The sequence below is a fragment of the Xenopus laevis genome, chromosome 9_10S (genome assembly GCF_017654675.1).
Source record: "Xenopus laevis strain J_2021 chromosome 9_10S, Xenopus_laevis_v10.1, whole genome shotgun sequence".
Lineage (NCBI taxonomy): Eukaryota > Metazoa > Chordata > Amphibia > Anura > Pipidae > Xenopus > Xenopus laevis.
Genome location: NC_054388.1, coordinates 36,762,978 through 36,786,734, shown reverse-complemented (window position 1 = coordinate 36,786,734; position 23,757 = coordinate 36,762,978). Strand labels below are relative to the sequence as shown.

The 23,757-nt window shown below is 39.6% G+C and overlaps 1 protein-coding gene and 1 pseudogene across 2 annotated transcripts; both read right to left on the bottom strand.

Moving 5' to 3' along the window:
• LOC121398780 overlaps positions 1-7,252 on the bottom strand; it is an 18,569-nt pseudogene extending 11,317 nt beyond the window's left edge.
• Positions 5,961-23,757, bottom strand: cpne1.S (copine I S homeolog). 2 transcript variants are annotated; one of them, XM_018237435.2, is made up of 16 exons: positions 23,638-23,757; positions 18,029-18,157; positions 16,614-16,793; positions 16,097-16,171; positions 14,877-14,948; positions 13,336-13,419; positions 12,995-13,084; positions 12,758-12,853; positions 12,246-12,332; positions 11,194-11,253; positions 10,399-10,532; positions 10,047-10,101; positions 9,793-9,844; positions 9,399-9,532; positions 8,019-8,255; positions 6,178-7,721 (listed from the first exon to the last, which is right to left on the bottom strand). In XM_018237435.2, exons 2-16 carry the CDS (start codon positions 18,155-18,157, stop codon positions 7,605-7,607), a joined length of 1,602 nt encoding a protein of 533 aa, XP_018092924.1. In that variant the 5' UTR covers positions 23,638-23,757; the 3' UTR covers positions 6,178-7,604.

Genomic DNA, 23,757 nt, shown 5'->3' with positions numbered 1-23,757 from the left:
ATGTTTGTCACCACTTCCTCTTTAAGGAAAAATTGCAGCTACTTTTTGAATTCCTATTTTGGGGGCAAATTTTGGTTGTATAAAAACCAGGTGTGCTGCCTAACAGAGCCTCCTCTAAGCTGGCAGTCCAAATGGCGATCATAGCCCATAATTGGCATCCCAGGAACTTTTTGCATGCTTGTTTTGCTCTCCAAATTTTTAACATATGAATGTGGCTCACAGGTAAAAAATTAAATTGGGGACTGCTGCACTAGTGTCATAATCCTCATGAATACTTAATCGGAAATAAAATACACTTTGATCTATGCTTCTGCTGGTAAAGTGTCTACTCAAACACATGAGCATATTAATAGTCCAGGCCAGAAGTTAGGAAACTGGCAGTCAGGCATTTTGGACAGTGGAGGGGCCATTGTCTTAGCCATAAGCCTCTTTAAGGGTTTTTTTTATTATTATTAAAAAGGGTAATTTATTTACCCTTATCTAGGAGGACACAGCCTTCCTGCAATGAGCTGGGTTACCCCAATCTTTAATGCCAATCATTGAAATCTTTACATCAGGTTAAAAGATATTAGCTAACTGATAGCAAAGCAAACCATCTCTACTGCTGGGGTGGTGGTAATCCCACTGTTTCTATAGGCACCATCTCTCCCTACTATACCTGCTATCCCACAGCCACAGTCCCTTCCCAGAGACTATTATCCCACTGTTACTATAGGCACCATCTCCCCCTACTATACCTGCTATCCCACAGCCACAGTCCCTTCCCAGAGACTATTATCCCACTGTTACTATAGGCACCATCTCTCCCTACTATACCTGCCATCCCACAGTCACACTCCCTTCCCAGAGACTATTATCCACTGTTACTATAGGCACCATCTCTCCCTACTATACCTGCCATCCCACAGTCACACTCCCTTCCCAGAGACTATTATCCCACTGTTACTATAGGCACCATCTCCCCCTACTATACCTGCTATCCCACAGCCACAGTCCCTTCCCAGAGACTATTATCCCACTGTTACTATAGGCACCATCTCTCCCTACTATACCTGCTATCCCACAGTCACACTCCCTTCCCAGAGACTATTATCCCACTGTTACTATAGACACCATCTCTGCCTAATATACCTGCTATCCCACAACCACAGTCCCTTCCCAGAGACTATTATCCCACTGTTACTATAGGCACCATCTCTCCCTACTATACCTGCTATCCCACAGTCACACTCCCTTCCCAGAGCCTATTATCCCACTGTTACTATAGGCACCATCTCTCCCTACTATACCTGCTATCCCACAGCCACAGTCTCTTCCCAGAGACTATTATCCCACTGTTACTATAGACACCATCTCTCCCTACTATACCTGCTATCCCACAGTCACACTCTCTTCCTAGAGACTATGGGGTAAATCTGTGTACTAAAGTTACCTCTTTAACGAGGTGAGGAGGATCCCAGGGGTAAATCTGTGTACCATCTCCCCCTACTATACCTCCTATCCCACAGCCAAAGTCTGTTCTGTATAAAATATATACATTTTATCCAGCTTTTTCTGTGTACTGATATACCACCCATATAACCCTTGAATGAAAAGCTAAGGATTGTGTTCTTGTGCTGAGCAATGTCACAGGGTTTAAAGAAACCATTCTTCTTGCCACAACATACTTGCTCATTTAATTCTCTCAGTAATTCGAAGTACCAATCTAATTCCTCTGGATCAGGACTTTCTTCTTCAAGCTCTTCTTTCAATGGATGACAGCTTATTTAAAGGGTCCTAAAGGACAAAAATGCATACTGTATGCACTGAAAAGAACAAGCAAACTACAAGCATAAAAGTGCCGTCAGGCAGTGGTCTCTCTCTCTCTCTATCCATTATTATACTTCAGCTATGTAACATTTTACTCTTTCTTTTTCTGGCAGCAGCCAGTTTACATGACTGGTAATTCTTAAAAAAAAAGAAAACACATTGTTTTTGAGTAAGGCTTTTCCCCCTTAATAGATGTTATTTAGCTGTACAATGACTTATCCTCCTACTCACTGTACATTGCCAACATGAAATTAACAGGGCTTTTATTCCCTTACAAGCAGTTGGTGGATGGAAACTAATTTTTCATTTCTAAATTGAATTTCGATTAACTGGCCCTGTGTGAGTTGTGTATGTTACATTAAAGTATTGCAACAAAAGTACTGTATATACATACAGTATATTTATGTTTATACAGTCATATGAAAAAGTTTGGGAACCCCTCTTAATTCTTTAGAGTTTTATTTATCATTGGCTGAGCTTTCAAAGTAGCCACTTCCTTTTAATATATAAACATGCCTTATGGAAACAGTAGTATTTCAGCAGTGACATAAAGTTTATTGGATTAACAGAAAATATGCATCATAACAAAATTAGACAGGTGAATAAATTTGGGTATACAACAAGCGACTCTGTTTGTGGCGTGAGTGCAGAAAGGGCTTCTTTCTCATCACCCTGCCATACAGATGTTCTTTGTGCAAATTGTGCTGAATTGTAGAACGATGTACAGATACACCATCTGCAGCAAGATGTTCTTGCAGGTCTTTGGTCTTTCTCACAATCCTCCGCATATGATGCTCCGGTATTTTTCTTGGCCTGCCAGACCTGGGTTTTACAGTAACTGTGCTTGTGGCCTTCCATTTCCCGATTACATCCTTTACAGTTGAAATTGACAAGTTTAATCTTCTGAGATAGCTTTTTGTAGCCTTCCCCTAAACCATGATACTGAACAATCTTTGTTTTCAGATCTTTTGAGAGTTGCTTTGAGGATCCCATGCTGTCACTCTTCAGAGGAGAGTCAAACAGAAGCACAACTTGCAATTGGCCAACTTAAATACCTTTTCTCATGATTGGACACACCTGCTCAGGGCCGCCATCAGGGGGGGACAGGGGGGAGAGTTGTAGGGGGCCCGAGGGTAAGGGGGGCCTGGCCACGCTACACTTACTTGATTAGCCGGGCCCCCCATCTTTCTGAGAGCTGCTGACTTCGGGAAGGCATGGACGTTTAAGGGGCCCTGCCCGACAATTTTCTTATAATGTGGTGGGGGGGGGGGGGGCTGGCCAACAATTTTGGCCACCAATTTTTTTTCTCATGTGGGGTCCTAGCCACCAATATTTTTTTTTTTTACTGTGTGGTAGGGAGGGCGGACCTGTAGGTGGGGCTTGCGGTCGGCGCAGCCCAGGAAATTTTGTCGTATGGGGCCCTACGATTTCTGATGGCGGTCCAGCACCTGCTTATGAACTTCAAAGCATAACAAGCTAATCTAACCAATGCCAGTAATCAGTATTGAGCAGTTACATGCATTCAAATTAGCAAAATTACAAGGGTGCCCAAATTTTTGCACAGCCAGTTTTTCACATTTGATTTAACTTCATACAACTAAATACTGCTTCACTAAAAATCTTTGTTCAGAAAACACCCCAGTACTCATATGTTCCTGGGAAATGAAAGACAGACCACTGTTATCTTTTTTGTTGAAAGTGGTGTAAATTATTATGCAGGCTGAGAGGGGTTCCCAAACTTTTTCATATGACTGTATAAGGCACAATGCAATTCTGTTTTAAAACAGAAATGCGGTAAACCTTTGGATTCTCTGTGCACATTCATATTTATGTGGGAACATACATTAAGTAAGAATAGCTTCTGTATCTGAAAAGTGCAAGAAACACAAAATGAAGCTGAAGTGGACATATTCTTCTGTTTATATAAATATGCATTCACTGAATGCAGTTTAAAGGGATTCTGTCATGATTTTTATGGTGTAGTTTTTATTTTTAAATTAAACTGCAAATAATTCACTCTACTGTGTAAAATTTAATTCCTAACCCAACAAGTCATCTCAGGTCATTGTGCCTGGTCATGTGCTACTCAATGTAACGGAGTCGCAGTGGGACATGGATTTTTACTATTGAGTGTTGTTCTTATATCTACCAGGAGGCTGTTATCTGGTTACCTTCCCATTGTTCTGCTGATGGGCTGCTGGGGGTATGGGATAGGGGTGATATCACTTGATGGATGAGTGTCTTTTTTTTTTTTCAACCTAACTTACCATGTTCCTATGGTGCAGTTTCCTTGAAACTAAAGAAACCAGTTTCCAACTCACTGCTCTGAAATACTATATGTAGCAGGGGGCACAGTACAGAATATTCAGATTTATGGGCACTGGTTCATGGAGGGGTAAAAGTTCTATCATGTTAACGTTCTTAAGATCTGCTGAAAACTCCCCAATTATCCAGACAGGTATCCCCAGTTGCAAACTCCTCGGACCATTTCTTCCTAGAGATGTGTTTTTATTTTTTACCGTTATATATTTATATACTATATTTTAAAACAATCCCCACAGAGACAAATCTATTTTGTCATTTCAGTGGTTGAAGCATCTGCCATTCAGCTTCTATGACAGCTTTCCTCTCTTGTGATGCTTCAGAAACTCATGCCTGTTAGTGTGGATTTTTTTGTTTGGGTGGTGGTTATAGGAGAACCAATAAGAAACCAGATTCCAGAAAGAGATTCCAAAATAGCCCAGATGTCTGTGTTGATGAGCTATTGTTATGGGGTATTGTTTTGTTACTTCATCAAATACCAACCCTGCTTCACTAAATAGGGTCTACAGCAATGGTTGTTGGGACTTTTCCATTTGTGCACCACTTTGGAGGTCCAGCCTTTATCCAGGGCCCCTGTGAGACATCTCATACTGGGCATGGCAATCAGGGCTGTGAATGTGTGTCAGGGTTAGGACTCGCCTTCTCTCAGGTCTATATCTGTGCCCTTTTAGCACATAACTTGCCCACTTTCTGCCACACAAACACAGAGTGTATGTAAATAGACGCAGAGGCCCTCAATGCATTGCAAGCTGACTGTCATCCAGATTGACACTGAGAATTCTTCGACTACTGGCCAGTTTGTGACTACAATGTAGTGTAGCCCGCTCGCACAACCCTGGCCTTCAGCAATTCGACGCCTGGTGCACGGTGTTGGAGGGATCGGCACCCCCCACAGCAAATTGTCCAAGAAGACACTGGCACACAGAGGCTAGTAACAGCAGGGTTATACCCTTGCGTGTTTATTCTGCAAACGTGCACGTTTGCAGAATAAACACCCAAGGGTATAACCCTGCTGTTACTAGCCTCTGTGTGCCAGTGTCTTCTTGGACAGTTTGTGACTACCCCTGATTTTGCTTCTGACCTTTGCCTGACTTGTAGTTACGGTTTGATCAGACCCTGCTCCTGACTTTCCCTTTGGTTACAGCCAAGGGCCTACAAACTCGATTACTGACACTTCTATTCAGGCCCGGACTGGCAATCTGTGAGTTCTGGCAAATGCCAGAGGGTCTGCTATAAGGTCCCATAGAAAGTCAGTATTTAGTGGGCTGGTAGGGGCTGTTTGGGCCTCTGTGTACATGAAATGTCAGGGCCTATTTTAATTCTCAGTCCGGACCTGCTTCTATTAGTCTACATGGGTTCAATCCTGTACACAACTTGTTTCTGGAGTTCCAAGTGAAAGGCACAGGGAATGATATTATTTATCAAACTCACCCCATAAGATTGATAGCCAGCTTTTCTTACAACAAGGTTACAGGTGTAGAAACATATGAGTGTATCAACCATACGGACACAATTCCAAGAATATCTAGGAATTCACCACAAATCTCACTCTAACATCTTCGAACTGGAGCTTGAGTTGTATCTAGGACAAAAAATAGGAATTCTTCACAGTTTTTACCCTATGTGGCCTTCCTGTGTGACCCTCCACTGCCATTGCTTCTTTCCTCCCAAAAAAGTAAGTTGGGAATATCAGACTCAGTTAACATATTGTTGAATTATATTTGTGGTTGGTAACCTGAAACCCACTAACATTCCAATTAAGTTTGGGTATTCCAGCATTATATTTTTCAGTTTTAACAGCAGCTATTGTTAAACAATAACTCTCAGAATTTCCAGGCTCTATAGTTTTATAAATGGCAACGGTTACAAGTTTGTTATTTCTATTTTGCCACCCCCCCATTGGACCCACATTATAATCTTAAATATACTATCATTCTGCATGTTAATTCCCTGCAGCTCTATTGTACTAAACACTCAACTGAATGTAACTGACAAAAGCAGAACAAATAAATAAAAGTACAGTAGAGTTGGTAATCACAATTGGCATTCTTTTTTTTTAGGGAAAAAAAACTCATAACAAAAATAGAAAAACAGTGTTTGGTTACATAGGTGTTTTTTTTTGTATTATCCATCAATCACATTGCACCTAAGAGCTAGTATCAGTTTCAGCTTGTAATGGCAGTTATATGGCTTATATGCATCATATATATTCTATAAGTATTGGTCATTTGTAACAGAAATAAACCCTATTTTCCGCTTTCAGGAAGACGCAAGGCAAACTATTCAGAAAACTCTAGCAGCAGTCATAATAGAAGCACAGGAATTATAAAAATAAGGCATTTGGCAAATGCAATTTAAAAGATCCAGCATTCAAGATGCAAAGTAGTGAACTAATAAAGTCTATTGCAATTCCAAGGCAAGGCAACGTATGGCATTGTGAGGTCTTTGGGACCATTCTACAGGCAGCGGGGACACTTTCACATATCTAAGGAGGTGCAGCCAAAACAGGATGTTTATACATCCAGCAATCTGTGGGCTTAATAAAATATACATGCACCCCATGCTGAGCAGAAGCAGACCCAGGACTAAAAACAAGAAATAAAGCTAGTGATTATATCTGTGTAGCAGAAACCAGTCTGCACCCATGTAATCTCTCCTCAATACATACTATGACCTGCCAAGCTCATGTCCTCCTTATCGAGTTGTAATTCTTACAGTATTAGAGTGCTTCTTAAACATGGCCAAAAATGACTTTGCGATAAGGAATGAGCCGTTGGCGTGACGCTTGAAGGCATGTCGTATCCTCTACAATTTCCACAGGCATCAAAATAACTTTAGGAATGATCTGGTCTACTCTTATTACCTATAAATGCACCGTCCATGCCTGGCATATTGATAAACATCTAGGGCTGCTGCGCTGAGAAGAGAAAATCCTTCTTGTGTCTTGCGACTTAGAATGAAGAAAAGATCCCATAACTGGGTGCAAAAAATTCTGTAACATTTAACAATTCAGCATTTTGAATGCAGGCCACCCACTCTATAACAAAGGAGTAACATGGGTAAGAACATCCACAAAGCATCTGATACTGCAGTAATGGTGGCCTACCTGATTATAACACATTCTATAGTCACACAAAAATGTACAAATGAATTCTACACAAAACTATAAGTGGTTGAGTAACAGGCACAGAACCCATTGAAAGGTTTGAGAGCCCAATTGCTGCTAGTCCTTAACCCCAAGGTCTATCATTTTAAATGTGCTCTGGAGTTGTGCAGACTCTCGTATAGTCTGGTATAGCAAAGTGACAGTGTAAAATAAGTGTGAACAGCAGCAGACTATGAAACATACATACATATATATATATATATAAAAAAAAAGCAATAGAGAAAAAAAAGAGGGGAAAACCCAGTATTTGCTATTCTTCTGGTTGGGAATGTGAGAAGCACCTTGTCCAAGGGTACCGAGATATCTCCTATGGTTTACTCTTCTCCGGAAGCTTCACAGGCCCCAGACCAAGCAACTTGAAATAAGAGACCAGTTGTTTGGGAACCTCTGCCAGAACAGCCTGGGTTAGAGCTTCTCGAGGCGCCTGCAAAACACAGAAAAAGCCGCAGTTAATAAAATGTGCAGCAAGAAACAAGAACGGTAGTTGAAACCAACTGACTGTACAACAAATTCTTCATTTGGGCTTTATTTTTAAGAGCCACGCCAAATAACCCCCTCCTAAAAACATATATATTTATAATGGGGCAGTTTTCAAGCTACTATAAAGACTAGAAGTGATATTGTTAAAGGAAAATGGAGTATATGCTGCCCCAAGAAGCTATAGTTTTCTATTTTCCCATTCATACCTTTACTAAAAATACAAGGATTAATATAGACTCACATTTTGAAACTGGCGGAATGGCACGAATTGGACAATGTCTCTGGCGACTGGTTCCCCGCTGGACGACTTCAGAACACCATTATCCCCATCCAGGAATTCCATGGCCTTGAAGTCTGCATTGCCCACGCCGATGATTATGATGGACATTGGCAGTTTGGAGGCTTGTACAATAGCATTTTTAGTCTCATTCAGATCTGTGATTTCCCCATCAGTGATGATCAGAAGAACAAAGTATTGCTGGGAAAGGAAGGTGGCCGTTAAAGGGGACCCGTCACCCAAACAAAATTATTCCAAATCCTATTTTATCATGTTAGTCAAGCAAAATGAACTTTAATTACACTGTATAAATTATTTGAATATTGTTTCCATCAGTCTGGGAACTCATAATTATAGCAACCAGGAAGGAGCCATTTTGTGGACATTGTTATTAAGACAAGCCTTGTATCATCTCAGAATCTTGTTTGTGCACCAGGGGACAGGGACCCAATGTCCATCCCCATGCCCTGGTTACACAATTAAATCATTAAGAGGTGGGGGAATGTGGGGAGAGCAGTGACATCTAGGAAGTGCTGAATGGAAAGTGAAAGTAATTGTCTGCCCCGCCTCTATGCCACTGGCATAGAGGAGGGGCAGACAATATTTGATTGACAGCTGATATTTTTAAATGAGTTTACAACAGCTATGAATGCTTTAATAAAAAAAAGAAATTGGATTTCATATTTAATTTAAAAAGGACTTTTATTATACAGATTTTTATGTCTGGGTGACGGGTCCACTTTAATAGTTTAATTAGCATATACACATTTCAGTGCACAAAAGTGCTCATTTTATTCATGAATTTAACCGTTTTTACACTGCTAATATCATAAGTGTGGTACAGAAAATTTACAGATGCTGGAATCATCTTCTCATGTCAGGAGTGAAACTGAGTTTATTCCCTTTAAGGAATTATAAAGTGCGATTTCTTCTTTTTGAATAGAAGGAAATGCACCATTCCAGTTAAGATTAAAAAGTGACCACACTGGGCATTTTGGGGAGATTTGGTCGCCTGGCGACTAATCGCCTCATCTTTGTGGCGACCAATCTCCCCAAACACCTTCCCTCACTCTGCACCAGCTAAAATGAAAAAACGCCAGCGCTAATCACACGCGACGTTCAGAAAACGAATTGCGTTTGGGGAGATTGGTCGCCACAAAGATGAGGCAATTAGTCGCCAGGCGACCAAATCTCCCCAAGACGCCCAGTGTGGCCTTACCCTTACCCCTTTTAATTAATTTTCATAGCCAGACAATATATTTTGGCACATTGCAGACACAAATTTTAATGTTAATTTCCTTTTCGTTTCTCCAAATCCTGAAAGAAACGACACCATGTACTTACAGAGGCAGTTTTATGCTGAGCTGCAGCTGCCGCAAACCGAGTGACATGGTTGATGATGGGGGAGAAGTTGGTTGGGCCGTAGAGACGGACCTGAGGCAGGGCCTGACGGTAAGCATCTACTATGCCCTGTACTCCTAGAAGAGCACAATAACATTAGATCATAACTGTCTCATATCGAAAGACTTACACCCTAGAGGCACCACAAAACAGACTATTAAAAAATTGCAATTGATGCACATAAATACAGTATACCAGTATACAGTCTGCATGAAATCAAGGAACTATATTTTGATAATAGCCCCTTCTTCATAGTATTTAAAATACCAGCCCTCAACCTTGTGTAAAAAAAACCCCATACATTCCACAGTTCATCTACACTCCACAGATATCCTACCTGGACAGTAAGGATTGTCAGGGCTGAAGTTTAAGGCAAATTCATGTGATACCTAGAAATAAAACATAGACAATGTCCGAACAGATGTAGAAGTAGGCATATTGGATAAGACTGGTGATGAAGTACACAAAACCCATTTAGAGCTATACATTGGTAACTTGCCTCCATCTAGATTTTGCAACAACTCAACAGCTACACTGTACACAGTATCTTCAGTGGAATGTTAGTGTTTCACTTTATTTTAAACTACTTACTTGCCAGTTTGGAGGAATCTGGGCTCCAAACCCAAATGCTGGGAACAACTTGTCTCTAAGGAAGGAAGTGAATAAGTGAGTAACAATATTCCCAGGCAATACTCTCTTCATAGGCTGTGAAGAGAGAAAGAGAGAAAGAGAGAAAGAGAGAAAGAGAGAAAGAGAGAAAGAGAGAAAGAGAGAAAGAGAGAGATAATAGTATAATTTTTATGCAAGATTTGTATTAATTTATGGAATACCTTTCCCGAGCACTTTTTGAGCTGGTATGGGCTGGTTACCTATCAACATCCACTACAGGCATTGGAGATAAGAAGAATAAAACTTGCAATGACAGCAATAAATGGATCCTTACGTGTCATAATCCTGAACCACGTTGCCCACACACCAGATTGCTGTCAGGTATTCGTTGACTCCATTCGGGCTGATGTAGTGGAGAGAATCAGGAGACTTAGGATCCCCATTGGAGCCAGTGAAATCTATACCCACCTGTAGTCACACAAACATACACAGTGTAATTAACAGATTTGCTCTCTTTCTCTGACAGATAGAAGTGGATAGAAAATTGTGCATGGGTCTTTACTCTAAATTTTAGTTGCTTGCATGTCAGTACAGGTTATGAGAAACCCTTTATCCAGAAAGCTCCAAATTAGGGAAAGGCCATCTCCCATAGACTCAATTTTATGCAAATAATCCAAATTTTTAAAATCATTTCCTTATTCTCTTTAATAATAAAACTACATTGTACCTGATCCAAACTCAAACTAAGACATAATTAATCCTTACTGGCATCAAAACCAGCCTGTTGGGTTTATTTAATTAACAAATAGAAAACTCCCGCATTATTAGGCGCTATTCCGGTAATCCAGGACACAATCCTTGTCTCTGAAAAACGGCTTTATTTAGGCACATACAGTGGTACGATCTTTGTGCGGTGGGTGTACTGGACTTACACGTTTCTTGCCGTAATGCTCGGCACTTCCTCTGAGCTCAGAGGGTTTATTTAATGTTATATGATTTTCTAGTAGACAAGGTATGAAGATTCAAATTACGGAAAGATCAGTTATCTGGAAAACCCCAGGTCCCAAGCATTCTGGATAGCAAGTGCCTTACCTGTATTCTGTGTAATTTGTGAGCTCACATTACTCACCGTGAAGTTGATCTGACAGCCTCCCATTATGTAATCCAGGAATGAGTACTCAACGTCGATCTTGGGGAAAAGAAAGGTACCATCAGATTAAGGGGCACATTTACTAAACTCGAGTGAAGGATTCGAATGAAAAAAACTTCAAATTGAACTAAATGCGGTAAATCCTTTGACTTCGATATTCGAAGTTGAAGGATTTTACTTCGATGGTCGAATATCGAGGCCCTCGATATTCGACCATCGAAATAAAATCCTTCAACTTCGAATATCGAAGTCAAACGATTTACCACATTTAGTTTGATCGAACGATCGAGGAAAAATCGTTCGAATTGAACTAAATGCAGTAAATCCTTTGACTTCGAAGTCGAACGATTTTACTTCGATGGTCGAATATCGAGGGTTAATTAACCCTCGATATTCGACTATCGAAGTAAAATTCTTCGACTTCGAATATCGAAGTCAAAGGATTTACCGCATTTAGTTTGATCGAACGATCGAAGGAAAAATCGTTCGATCAAACGATTAAATCCTTCGAATCGAACAATTTGAGGAACGATTTTCCTTCGATCAGAAATAGGTTAGAAAGCTTATGGGGAAGGTCCCCATAGGCGAACATTGATGCTCGGTAGATTTTAGTTGGCGAAGTAGGTAGTCAAAGTTCTTTTTAAAAAGACAGTACTTCGACTATCGAATAGTCGAACGATTTTTAGTTCGAATCGTTCGATTCAAAGTAGCCAAAAAAATAAAAATAAATGTGCCCCTAAATCTCACTTTACATGCTGCCTGATTATGCCTTTTATTAGGATATTTGCACCACAGTTGTCTTGAGCATCTCTACCTTTCTGTCTAATCACAAGGGCATTTATAACTGTGTATACATACAAAATATGTTTGTTTCTCAGTCTTATACTTCTATTTCTCATAGGAGAGCTCTGACTGTCTCTCTTACTAAAATCAAGTGTGTATAAGAGATCTGTAAATATAGGAAATTAATGCTGCTACATTTAATACATAGTATGTGTCTTTTAGAGGGCAGCTGAAAACAAAACACTTACTTTGCATGATTTGACCCTCACAGTGCCAGAGTTCTTATAGCTTTTCTTCTTTTGTTTCTTCTGTGGATTAATACAGTCAAACTCCACCTGAAGAGGGGTATGTGCAAAATTGAATTCCAGCAAGATATAGAAGGTTATTAAAGGCTCTCTCTAATTTCGCAGATACCCTTGCATGTTAGATTTCGATTCAAACCGCAGCTATTACACGGTCAGATTAGCGTTTGCGCCCCAGAAGGGACAAGCCTTTATGTAGCGATTGCAAAGGAATACTCACATGCGGAGGATCTGCTGGGATCAATTAATTCTACTTCCAAAATGATTAGGGAATATATGTATGATCTGATCAAATGTAGAGTACATTACAATAATGAACCAAGCTCACCCTTCTGCAGCTGAGACACGTTAGTCTCAAAAATGCCTATTAAATAATGGGAGCCATCACTATCATAGTCGCTACAATGTACCTAGAGGGAGAGAGGCAGGTAGTGAGAAGAAGAAGTCATAAGGCTCACCGCTTGGTCCTTAACCTCCAGCAGCTTGCCAGCAGTGCACTCGAATTCTCCTATCAGGTCAAAATCGGAGCTGTCATCGTGATCGCTAATTGAAACCTGATAAAACAGGACACAGAGTCATTCCTTCACTCACCCATTCATCTGCTCAGTCATCCTCTAGATTTAAGCCTGCATCACACTGCACAGTTCAGAGTAGACAATTTCAGTTAGTTTACCTAAAGGTAGATGTGTCCTTACCTTAATAGGCTTGTTCATGTCACCGCCACAGAAAGTCTGCAGAGGAACACTGAACTTTTTCCAGGTAGGGTTGAGGTTGTTATTGATTACCTGGAAAAATACAGAACATGAAGCAGCTCGTTAATACTATTAAGTAATAGAGCTAATATACTGCTCCTTATGCTCTTGACTTGAGCACTACAATTATTATTATCAAATACAAATAAAGTGCACAACATAGAGTGTGTCCAAGGCAGCAATGTTAGTCCTTAAGTCCTTCCGATGCTCTGAATTAAAAACTCATCTATTTCACCGATGACAAATGTTTCCTAGTGCAGATATTTGTGTGTAATGCAATTTACCTCTGAGCGGTAGACTAGCTGCCAGCTTCCACCATCTCCTTGTTTAAACAATTCCAGGAATGGATCTGATTTGCCAAGGAAATCCTAGGAAAACAGAAATGTCTTTATTTCACTCCTAAAGAGCAAGTGCCTGTACGAGGTTACTTTACTGAGCATACTGTTTCCCCAGCCGGCCAATATATCTGCCACATAGATATCTAAATATGGTTTAAAATGGCACATGACAATTAGGGGCCCATTTACTTAGTTCGAGTGAAGGAATAGAGGAAAAATAGTTTGAATTTCCAATGGTCGAATATGGCTACTTCGACCTTCGACTACGACCTTCGACTCGAACTAAAAATCGGTCGACTATTCGACCACTCGATGTCGAAGTACTGTCTCTTTAAAAAATTCTTCGACCCCCTAGTTCGCCACCTAAAACCTACCAAGGCCAATGTTAGTCTATGGGGACGGTCCCCATAGGCTTTTTAACAATTTTCTGATCGAAGGAATATCCTTCAATCAATGGATTAAAATCCTTCGAATCGTTCGATCGAATGATTATTCCTTCGATCATTTGATCGTAGGAATAGCGGTAAATCCTTTGACTTCGATATTCGAAGTCGAAGGATTTTACTTCGACGGTCGAATATCTAGGGTTAATTAACCCTCGATATTCGACCCTAGGCAAAAGTGCCCCTTAATGTAAACATTTTCATTTGTTTTATCATTCCCACTTTTTCACAATATCCTTTACATGCTATACCCCGAGGAGAGGCCTAAATATATTTTCTAGAGGCAATTGATGTAAAGCTGGATAATTAATAAAAGATCTAGCCATTCCAATCTCCATTAAACTTCACTGGTGATTCCCTTGGAGAAACTGGCCAACCATGTCAAGACCAAACAAATCTATAAAACAGCGAAATTATGGGAGTTTAATATGATTTTATATCGTCAAGACATCCTCCAAGCCAGGTTGTATAAAAGTACATAAAATAATAAGGAATTTTGAAGACTGATACACATTTATTTTATTTTTTTGGAATAATTAAGCAAAATAAAGAAATGTCACTCTCCCATTGGGATTTTTCTTTGCTGCCGTACTATCTTGCCCAGTGAAATAATTTGACAGTACAAATATGGAATCAGTTATCCGGAAACCCGTTATCCAGAAAGCTCTGAATTACGGAAAGGCGGTCTCCCATAGACTCCATTATAGTCAAATAATCCAATTTGTAAAAAATGATTTCCTTTTTCTCAATAATAATAATAATAATAATAATAATAATAATAATAATAATAAAACAGTACCTTGTACTTGATCCAAACTAAGATATTACAAATCCTTATTGGGATCAAAACCAGCTTATTGGGTTTATTTATAGTTTACATGATTTTCTAGTAGACCTAAGGTATGAAGATCCAGATTACAGAAAGATCTGTTTTCCAGAAAACCCCAGGTCCCAAGCTTACTGGATAACAGGTCCCATACCTGTACCATGAAAAATACATAGGGCAGGGGAATCTGTGGTGCTCGTTCCCTTGTGAGACTGTACCTTGTTATCAAGATTTCTGGCTTCTACCTCCAGGTTAATTACCCTGGTATCCTTAATCTCTTCAGCAATGATCTAAAAAAAAAAAGAAAGGGATCGTGTGTCATAATAAAACTAATTTGCAAGTCAGACACAGGAGCACCGAAAGAGTAATATGGTTCATATGAAACATTAGTAATTGATAAATCCAGGAAGTGGTCTTTACATTGTTTGGGTTTAGGACCCCCATTTGCTGTCAAATATATGGTTGTATTCCCCAACACCTGTAATATAGAAATACTGATAGATAGATAAACTTTTTTTTACAACCAACATTTTTAGATATTATTAAATTCTGTTTATATCTATTGCTCAAAAGGGGACAATCAAACACAGAACATCTGAATGCCCATAACTGGTTTCATTTCAGTTTAGCCAAGATATAATTTTGAAAAACAGCCCTATATGCCCATAGATAAATCAGATGGTAAAATATATATATATATATATATATATATATATATATATATATATATATATATATATATATATATATATATATATATATATATATATATGCCACTGTATATAATATATATTTTCCCCTGTAAATAATAGTATAATAATTTCCAAGAACAGTATCTCTGCATCCTAACTATATTATACAGCGTCAGGCAGGGGGATACCAACATCTCAAATACACTAAATACAGTGAGAGTCAGTGGAAAGTATGTCCCCAGATTAATTATATACAGTAAGAGGAAATGTATCTTGACACCCCAGAAGTTTCCATTACTGTTCCAAAAAATAAAAATAAATAAAAAAATAAAAAAAGACTAGCTGAAGGCTGGAGTAGGTTACAGCATCCTACAAGTCAAACCTAGCTCAGAAATAGTCTGCGCTACTAAAAATATCACCTAGTGGTAAATATGAGAATGGCACACAAGTTTGAGATATAGGAGGACAAGCTATGTCATATAGTCAAAGAGTTAAGAACTGACTAGCTGTGGCCACTGAACTTGCATGATGCCGTGCTGGAAGATTCAGATTCTGTAACCACAGGATCATGGAGAATGAAATAAGACAGCAAGAAAAAATACCACTTTTAAAACTTAAAATACATTTAGTGGTTTACATTATAGGATTATTTGCAATACCCACAATATAATATGGTATTAAAAAAACGACACCATGAAAATCATGACAGTATCTAGAGGTTAATTCTAGTTACTTGGTAAACGTACAGTAATGGTTCCTTTCCCAGCAGGCTTTCCTTGTTTCAGCTCCAAGGGTCCCTTTATTTTCTGGCTGGACACAATCTGAATGGAAAAGAATAATGGCCTGTATTACAGGGCGATTCAACTAAACAATATAGTTTTATTAAAAGGTAAATTTCAGGTAAGTCGATACAATAACTTGGGGGTGCCTAACATTTGGCACAAGGATTGGCCTGAATCCACATCCTGCTGAAAAAGGCTGAATCCTGGCCGAATCGAATTCTGGATTCAGTGCATCCCTAATATATAATTCTGCAAAGTAGCCTGCCATAAATATTGTGTGAAGTCTAGTACAATAATAGATATGTAATATTCGAAGCAGGAGGAGCATCATGATGGCATAAACTAAACAGTGTTTCAGAGAGTGTGGTTACAACAAACCAACACTCGGCTATTAATTGCCTGGGTAACAACATGACCCATAAACTGTACATGAGGATATCAGTGATAATACACAGACACTGCCCAATCAATGCCACTTTACCTGCCCAAGGGTGCACTGGTAGCCTCCCAAAAAATCATCATCAGAGACCTCCACTGATTTATTGTCAATGTCGTAAATCCTAAATGACATGGTTTGCACTTTTTCAAAATAGTAATCCACGATTGGTTTAGTGGAGAATTCTGGGCTCTGGTTGTTCTTGATCCTCTCTGTACGTCCCAGCTAGAGGAGAAATAGCAGATATATGTGGTGATCAGGATGAGCTAAGCTTTTTCTTTCTTTATTATTCAGATATTCAAAAGCATTTAGAATAAGAAATAATAGTACAGGCATGGGATCTGTTATCCTGAAACCCGTTATCCAGAAAGCTCAGAATTACGGAATTAGACTCCATTTTATCCAAATAATCCAAATTTTAAAAAATGATTTACTTTTTCTCTGTAAAAATAAAACAGTACCTTGTACTTGATCCCAACCAAGATATAATTAATCCTTATTGGAAGCAAAACCAGCCTGTTGGGTTTATTTAACGTTTACATGATTTTCTAGTAGACTTAAAGTTCGAAAATCCAAGTTATGGAAATATCAGTTATCTGGAAAACCCCAGGTCACATAACTGTACTGCCAAAAAAGACAATACTATTGAGAGAATGCCTGGCACTAATTTAAATCCTGGTTTGTGATACCTGCCCCCCACATCTTACCTCCCAACTGATAGGATGGCGGAGGAACCCCCCATCGTGCCCATATCCAGTTGAGAGGTATATGGACCCAGTAGCAACATACAACCAAACTACCATTCCCAGAAAACCCTTTAATATTGATAATTTGGGTCAGAGTGTGACTTGCAATGTAAGCTACCTGGAGACTTGACTTTGTCAACCCCCCATATACAGTGGATAACACATAAATATGAATATGGCCACAAAACACATACATCCTAACATAAAATAATGGCATACCCAAAATGGCTATTTCTTAAACTGGTATGACCGAGTCTCAAAAAAAATAAAATATAAAAAATAAGAGGTCCACACCTTTTAAATAAAGGAAGATGGACTAACCCTTTTTTTCCCATTTAGACAAAAGTACAAATACCTGAACCCTAAGGGCGCTGACAGATGAGGAAATTAGTTGCCCGCAATAAATCTACGATACTGCAGGCGATTACTTTCTTCCATGTGCTTTCCCACCAGCGATAATGTAACTGCCAGTGGGAAAACATATGCAGTTTTTCTGAATTCACCCGAAGCTGTCTAGCAAGGAAACATGAAAAACAGGATGAATTCATATATTTTCACACCGGCTATTAACGTCATTAAAAGCATTTGCAGGAGATTAGTCACCCGCAGAAGAGATTTATCATGGGCAAATAATCTCTTTATCTGCCAGTAACTTTACAGTCGCGTTATTGCCACTATGTTCAGTAGATGTGTGCAAAATAAAATACGTTTTACCTCCATCCATTTGCCGTCTCCAGTGCTTTGCATAACCACACACAGAGGGTCTGATTTGGAACCCACATCTTTGTCCAGAAGATCTGAACAGGCGATGGACAGCTGAATCTTGGTCACACACTGAGCCATCTACATAAGAAAGATTTTTTTAAATTCAAATTACTGTTTGTCTTTACAAAGCAAATTGTGAATTCCACATTAATCAGAATGTGTCGAACCCCGTATACACACAGCAACTAGTTGTATCCAATTTTCCCCTACCCAGCGCATTCCATGAAAATGAATCATACCTACACAATGTGAAACATGTCTTTTTTGTTTAATGAGTACAGCACAGACCAGGCTTTTGTAAACTGGGGTCAATGGACTATAATTAGGAGGAGGTGCCAACTATGCCAGTGGGACTGGATCTCACACTAGCAATTTGGGGCCCTTATACTTCTCCAGAATGCTAGTAGAAAAAAAACACACAAACACCAATAACATAATTGGATTCAGGGAGGGACTGGCCTGGCAGAGTACCAGAAAGTCATACAGCAGGACCGAGTTAAAGGGAAACTAAAGTCTAAAACAGAATTAGGCTAGAAATGCTGTATTTTGTATACTAAACATAAACTTACTGCACCAGAAGCCTAATCAAACAAATGATTTATGCTTTCAAAGTTGGCCACAGGGGGTCACCATCTTGTAACTTTGTTATACATCTCTGCAAGACCAAGACTATGCACATGCTCAGTGTGGTTTGGGCTGTTTAGGGATTGTCATCATCAAAACAGCACAAAGTCAAATATCTGCCAGAAGCCAATACAGCAAGACTGATTAATAATCAGAATATGCAGACTGCACAGGGTCCTGTGTTGTCATGTAATCTAATATGGATTTTATAGTTTTTGTATTGTTTAATACAAAACTTTCTCCAACTCTGCAGAGCCAGTGGCTGCAGCAAAATAATCCTTAAAAATAGAATCCCAGTTTATCTGTTTTAATCTGGCTCCGTGATCTTAGTTCCTGCAGCTGGAGTTGGAAACAAAATAAAATCCCATTTTTACTTTATTAACTGAAAAAGAACCCTATCCCCAATATTAAATCTGCACTGTTTTTATAAGAAACCTGACTATATGCAGTGAAATTCTCCCTTCATTTATTTGCTCTGACAGCTGCGGATACGAAGCTCTACTCAGTTGCCAGCTGCTCTACAGGAAAACTAACAAAGCTGCTCAAGTTCTGGGATGTAAGGTGCGGGCTCCCCCTGCTGTTTGAAAGTATATTCGTTTCTCTGCAGAGCAGTTAGGGACTGTCTGAAGTTTCCTATATACAGCAGTAAATGTAAATGAAGGGGGAATTTCACTGCATACAGTCAGGTTTCTTATAAAAAAAAAAAACAGTACACGTTTTTTATTTAAAGTATATTTGAGATTAAAGAAATAAAAATTTTATTTTATTTTTTTGGCTTTACTTTATTAGCTATAACTTCCTATATGACCCCTATTATAGCACTGACTTCATGTAATCATTGTGAGAATGGACCCTCCATGTCAGGTTCTTTGGTGGACCCAGTCTGACACTGGTCTTCTGAAATCATGAGTGACCACAGTTGTCCTGCAATTGTATGGCATAGGGTCACTGCGCTGCTTTCCATAACAGCCATTAGTCTCTTACTTTCATTACCCTTTAAATCACACATTTGGAGTTCCCCTGGTACAGACCTCCTTCTCCATTTTCTGTACCTTCTGCTCTAAAGCAAAACACTGAGCTATGCCTGGGGTTTGGTAGAAGGGAAGGGGCCTGACAGGAGAACCTCAGAAAGAAGTAAAGGTATACATGGGGCTTTACGAAGCAGATAATGAAGACCATAGGCATTGTCCTAATGTTTATTTTTAATATATTAGCACTATTCTCCGAAGCACCCCAGTTTGGAATGGTAATCTGGTTTACAGGGTTCTATGTAGTCTAGCAACCAGTGTTGTAAACTGCACACAGAGGGATGCTTAAGAGAAGATCTAACTGGACAAAATATAATCCAGTTCCATGGTTAATCTACTTTTTGGGACAAGAGACCAAGAAAATTAAAAAGGACTTCCCAATTGTTGGTTGGCCTGCTGAAAGTCAACAGAAGTTGTGATCACCTTACACGCCTAATACACTTCAAAAGAATTACGTGAAATATGTTAAAATGCCAAATTTAATCATCTGTGTAAACCCAGAGGCCCTGCCAGTAATATTGGGATCCCATGAAACCTCTGTAAAACAACGTTGCATATGTATGTTTGCTGTCTGAGCATGTTTATACAGTGTCTATGGAATAGGACTTGCCCAACAGGTCTATCCAGACTCCCACTAACACTAGATGGTCAGAAAAGGGAAGAGAATCTTTAATAATTTAATGAGATTCCAATGCAATATCTGCTCTATTCCTACTACCCCCCCCCCCAGGCAGCAGGGTCTGCTTCTTCATTAGTTACACCCCTGATAATGACTTTCTAAGCCATAACTATATGATTAACTTTGGGGTGATATTGCTAAGTATAAGACACCTACGGGCAGATTTAACAAGGGTCGAATAGTAAATTCCAATTCTCAAGTGTCAGAATTCACACATTCAAATTTTAATCCCCCTATTCGAATGTGAGCTTTATCACCCCTCAACCATAGAAACAATCCTTATTTGAATATTCGCCACCTAAAACCTACAAGTCAGTGGCAGAGGTCCGTTGAGCCATTTGAAGATGTTGACATTCGAGTTTTATTTTCGGGAAAAAAACTAGATTCCTACGAATTGTGAGAATATTCGATTTAAAAAAAAATTCACACGAATTCAAAATTCGACCTTTGATAAATGGGCCTCCCCGAGTTGCTGCCCCAGCCCCGAGGATAACATTCTTGGTAATGAAACTGTGTTTTCTGAGTGGAATAGTAAGAACCATAGAGTCAGTCTGCTTGAGAGAGGTGGGGAATACTTGAGATGGATTCTCTCACATTACATAGGAAGAGGAGTGCCACCTCATTGCTGTCTTACTGGTTTGATTCCTGACGTGACCTTAGGCTAAATACTTGACTTGTACTAAGGTGTTTGCAAGAATCTGTTCATTCTTATAGTCAGGAACTTGTTATTACGGGGAGAGAGTCTATGTTAAAAGTCAAGCATACATTTAAAGCCCAGCACATTCTATCAGACATCTGGCCAGAGATCAAGCAAATTGCACCGTACAGCCTCATTGCATTCTACAAGTTAAAGTACAGTTACCTTGGTGTGACTGCCATGGTGCTCTCGGTTGAGCGTTTTGACTGGCAGCGTCAGCCATAGGCAGAGAGTTTCTCATTATTTCATAGACAGGGACAGGCATTTTGACTACTGCTTAGAAAAAATGGCAGTGATGAAAATGCCAAAGGGATAATTCATCTAATATTTTGCTGCCTTAGGCCCAGGCTTTTGTCACAAATCCGGGCCGGTTTATATTTTACCATTTAACAAAAATGAACACTGTCAAAACAAGTCCATTTTAATTGCACCCTCTCTTTTATGCCATTAACACCTTAGACCAACAGATTTTACAAACTGATGAAGTTCCCAACAACACAAAATGCGTCAAGAGGGAGATTATTGTTTTATGAGGTCACACGGATCAGTTTAGGGCAACCCCATGATGTTACAGCAGCCAAGGGTGAATTAATGGGCAAGTGGACCCCTGGATGGTGTCCTGCCCCAGATCCACCCTTGTACCCAGCAAATCAGATGCAAATACTGTGTTGAATGCACACTCTGGAAGTGGCACAACCTCCATGCTAGGAAAATGCTAGACACAGCTTGCATATGATTGTGGTGGGTGCAATTTGGAATGCATTTGCAATTATGTTGGAAGCATGGGGGGAAATGTGTTATCGGTAAAAAAAAAAAAAAAATGACATCCAAAACTTGCCTTAACACACTGCACTTTCTACACATTCTTAAATTACACCTATTGCATAATGTCAAAGATTTAAGAACCATTTTTGATTTTTGGAGATAATCATTATCACAACTGCCTAGATCAGGCATGTCCAAAGTGAGGCCCGGGGGCCAATTGCGGCCTGTTTTCAAATTTACACCGGCCCTCAGCCTCCATCATGAAATTAATAATAATGAGGCCCCCCAGCACAGTGTGATCAGGAATCCCATAGCAGTAATATTAAGGCACATTAATGAAATGATCTGGCACGTAGAGATGCGCTGTTTTCACATACTTCTTTAGGGCTGAAGGTGTCAATAGACGTACTGACGGGCCTGTACAGCAAACTAAAGAAGTATGGCGTCACTACGTGCCAGTAAATGTCTATTACTAACACCTTCAGCACACAGGCTGCAGTATAGACCAAGTGGCAGATCATTTCACTAATGTGCCCAAATATTACGGCTACGTGATTCCTTGATTCCTGTAATTTAATGTTAATGGTTCAAAGAATGTCAGGCTGAATGGTCGGCCCCCACACATTTTCACTTCACCAAATCTGGGCCTTGTTGCAAAAAGTTTGGGCACCCCTGCTCTAAGGGCTGGGACACACTGGACGATTTGGGGAGATTTAGTCGGCTGGCGACTAATCGCGGTGATTTCCTTGACCAATCTTCCCCGAATGCCTCCCCTCGCTCTGTGCCTGGCTAAAATAAAAAATCACCTGCGCTAATCACACGCAGCGATACGTTTTCCAAAGTCGCCCGAAGTTTCCTCGTGAGGCAAAAGGGGCGCAAATAACATTTACAGTTGCAATGGTAATTACAAATGTTTACTTTTAGAGTTGTAAGCATTCTAAGCAACTTTTCTATTTCTTGTATTAATAGTTTTTGAATTATTTAGCTTTTTCTGACTCTAGCCAGTTTTCAAACGAGGGTCACTGACCCCATCAAAAAAAAAAAAAAAGCCCAGTAAGGCTACACGTTTATTATTATTTGCTACTTTTTATTACTTGTCTTTCTAGTCAGCCCTTCTCCTATTCATCTTCCAGTACCTTACTTAAAGCAATACATAGTTGTTAAGGTAATTTTTACCCTAGCAACCAGATTGCTGAAGATTGCAAATCGGAGAGCTGCTCAATAAAAAGCTAAATAACTCAAAACCCCTAAGTAATAAAAACACGAAAACTATTGCCCTCTACATCGCACTAAAAATATTTATTTTCAGGTTTGAACTTCTTTGCTGACAGTTTCAGTAACAGAAGTGGATCCTAGCTTCCCCAGCGGTCAGGAGTGATGCAATGAAGGTAGGACTACAGACATGTGTAAAGCAATACACTACAGATCTCATGATCCTTCCCATGAACAATGAAAAGGGTGCAGCCAGCTCTGTGCAAATCCTTACTAAATGAAGCTGGTTATAGCAGCCTCTGCTGCACAATCTTATTAGTAAAGCATGTCAGTAAGGTACAGGAGAGAAGTCTGGAGAGAATGTGCTTCTTATCTGATGTAATTCTGTTTTGGCAAACACTGCTCAGCAGTTAGGGAGCAGCACAAACAGATGGAAAGGAGCTGCCCTACATACTCAGCATTCCTCTGCAAACTAATAGTGCAGTGTTACGCTGCCTGAGATATGCAGTATTTACTTTAATAGCCATTAATGGACAGAATCTGATGCACTTACCTGGAAAGCGTGCAGCACAGCAGAATATACAAGCTAAAGTGTCAGCCAAGGTACTTCTGTTATGGGTGGGGCACCTTCCTTTCTAGAAGAGGCAGTTCCCAGAATACAAACATCAGTGGA

Coding starts and splice junctions, on each gene's coding strand:
- cpne1.S (XM_018237435.2), bottom strand. CDS start 18,157: ATGGCTCAGTGTGTGACCAAGATTCAGCTGTCCATCGCCTGTTCAGAT. Junction 11,254..12,245: donor TGAGGGTCAAATCATGCAAA/GTAAGTGTTTTG, acceptor CTTTTCCCCAAG/ATCGACGTTGAGTACTCATT. Junction 9,845..10,046: donor AGATTCCTCCAAACTGGCAA/GTAAGTAGTTTA, acceptor TTTTATTTCTAG/GTATCACATGAATTTGCCTT.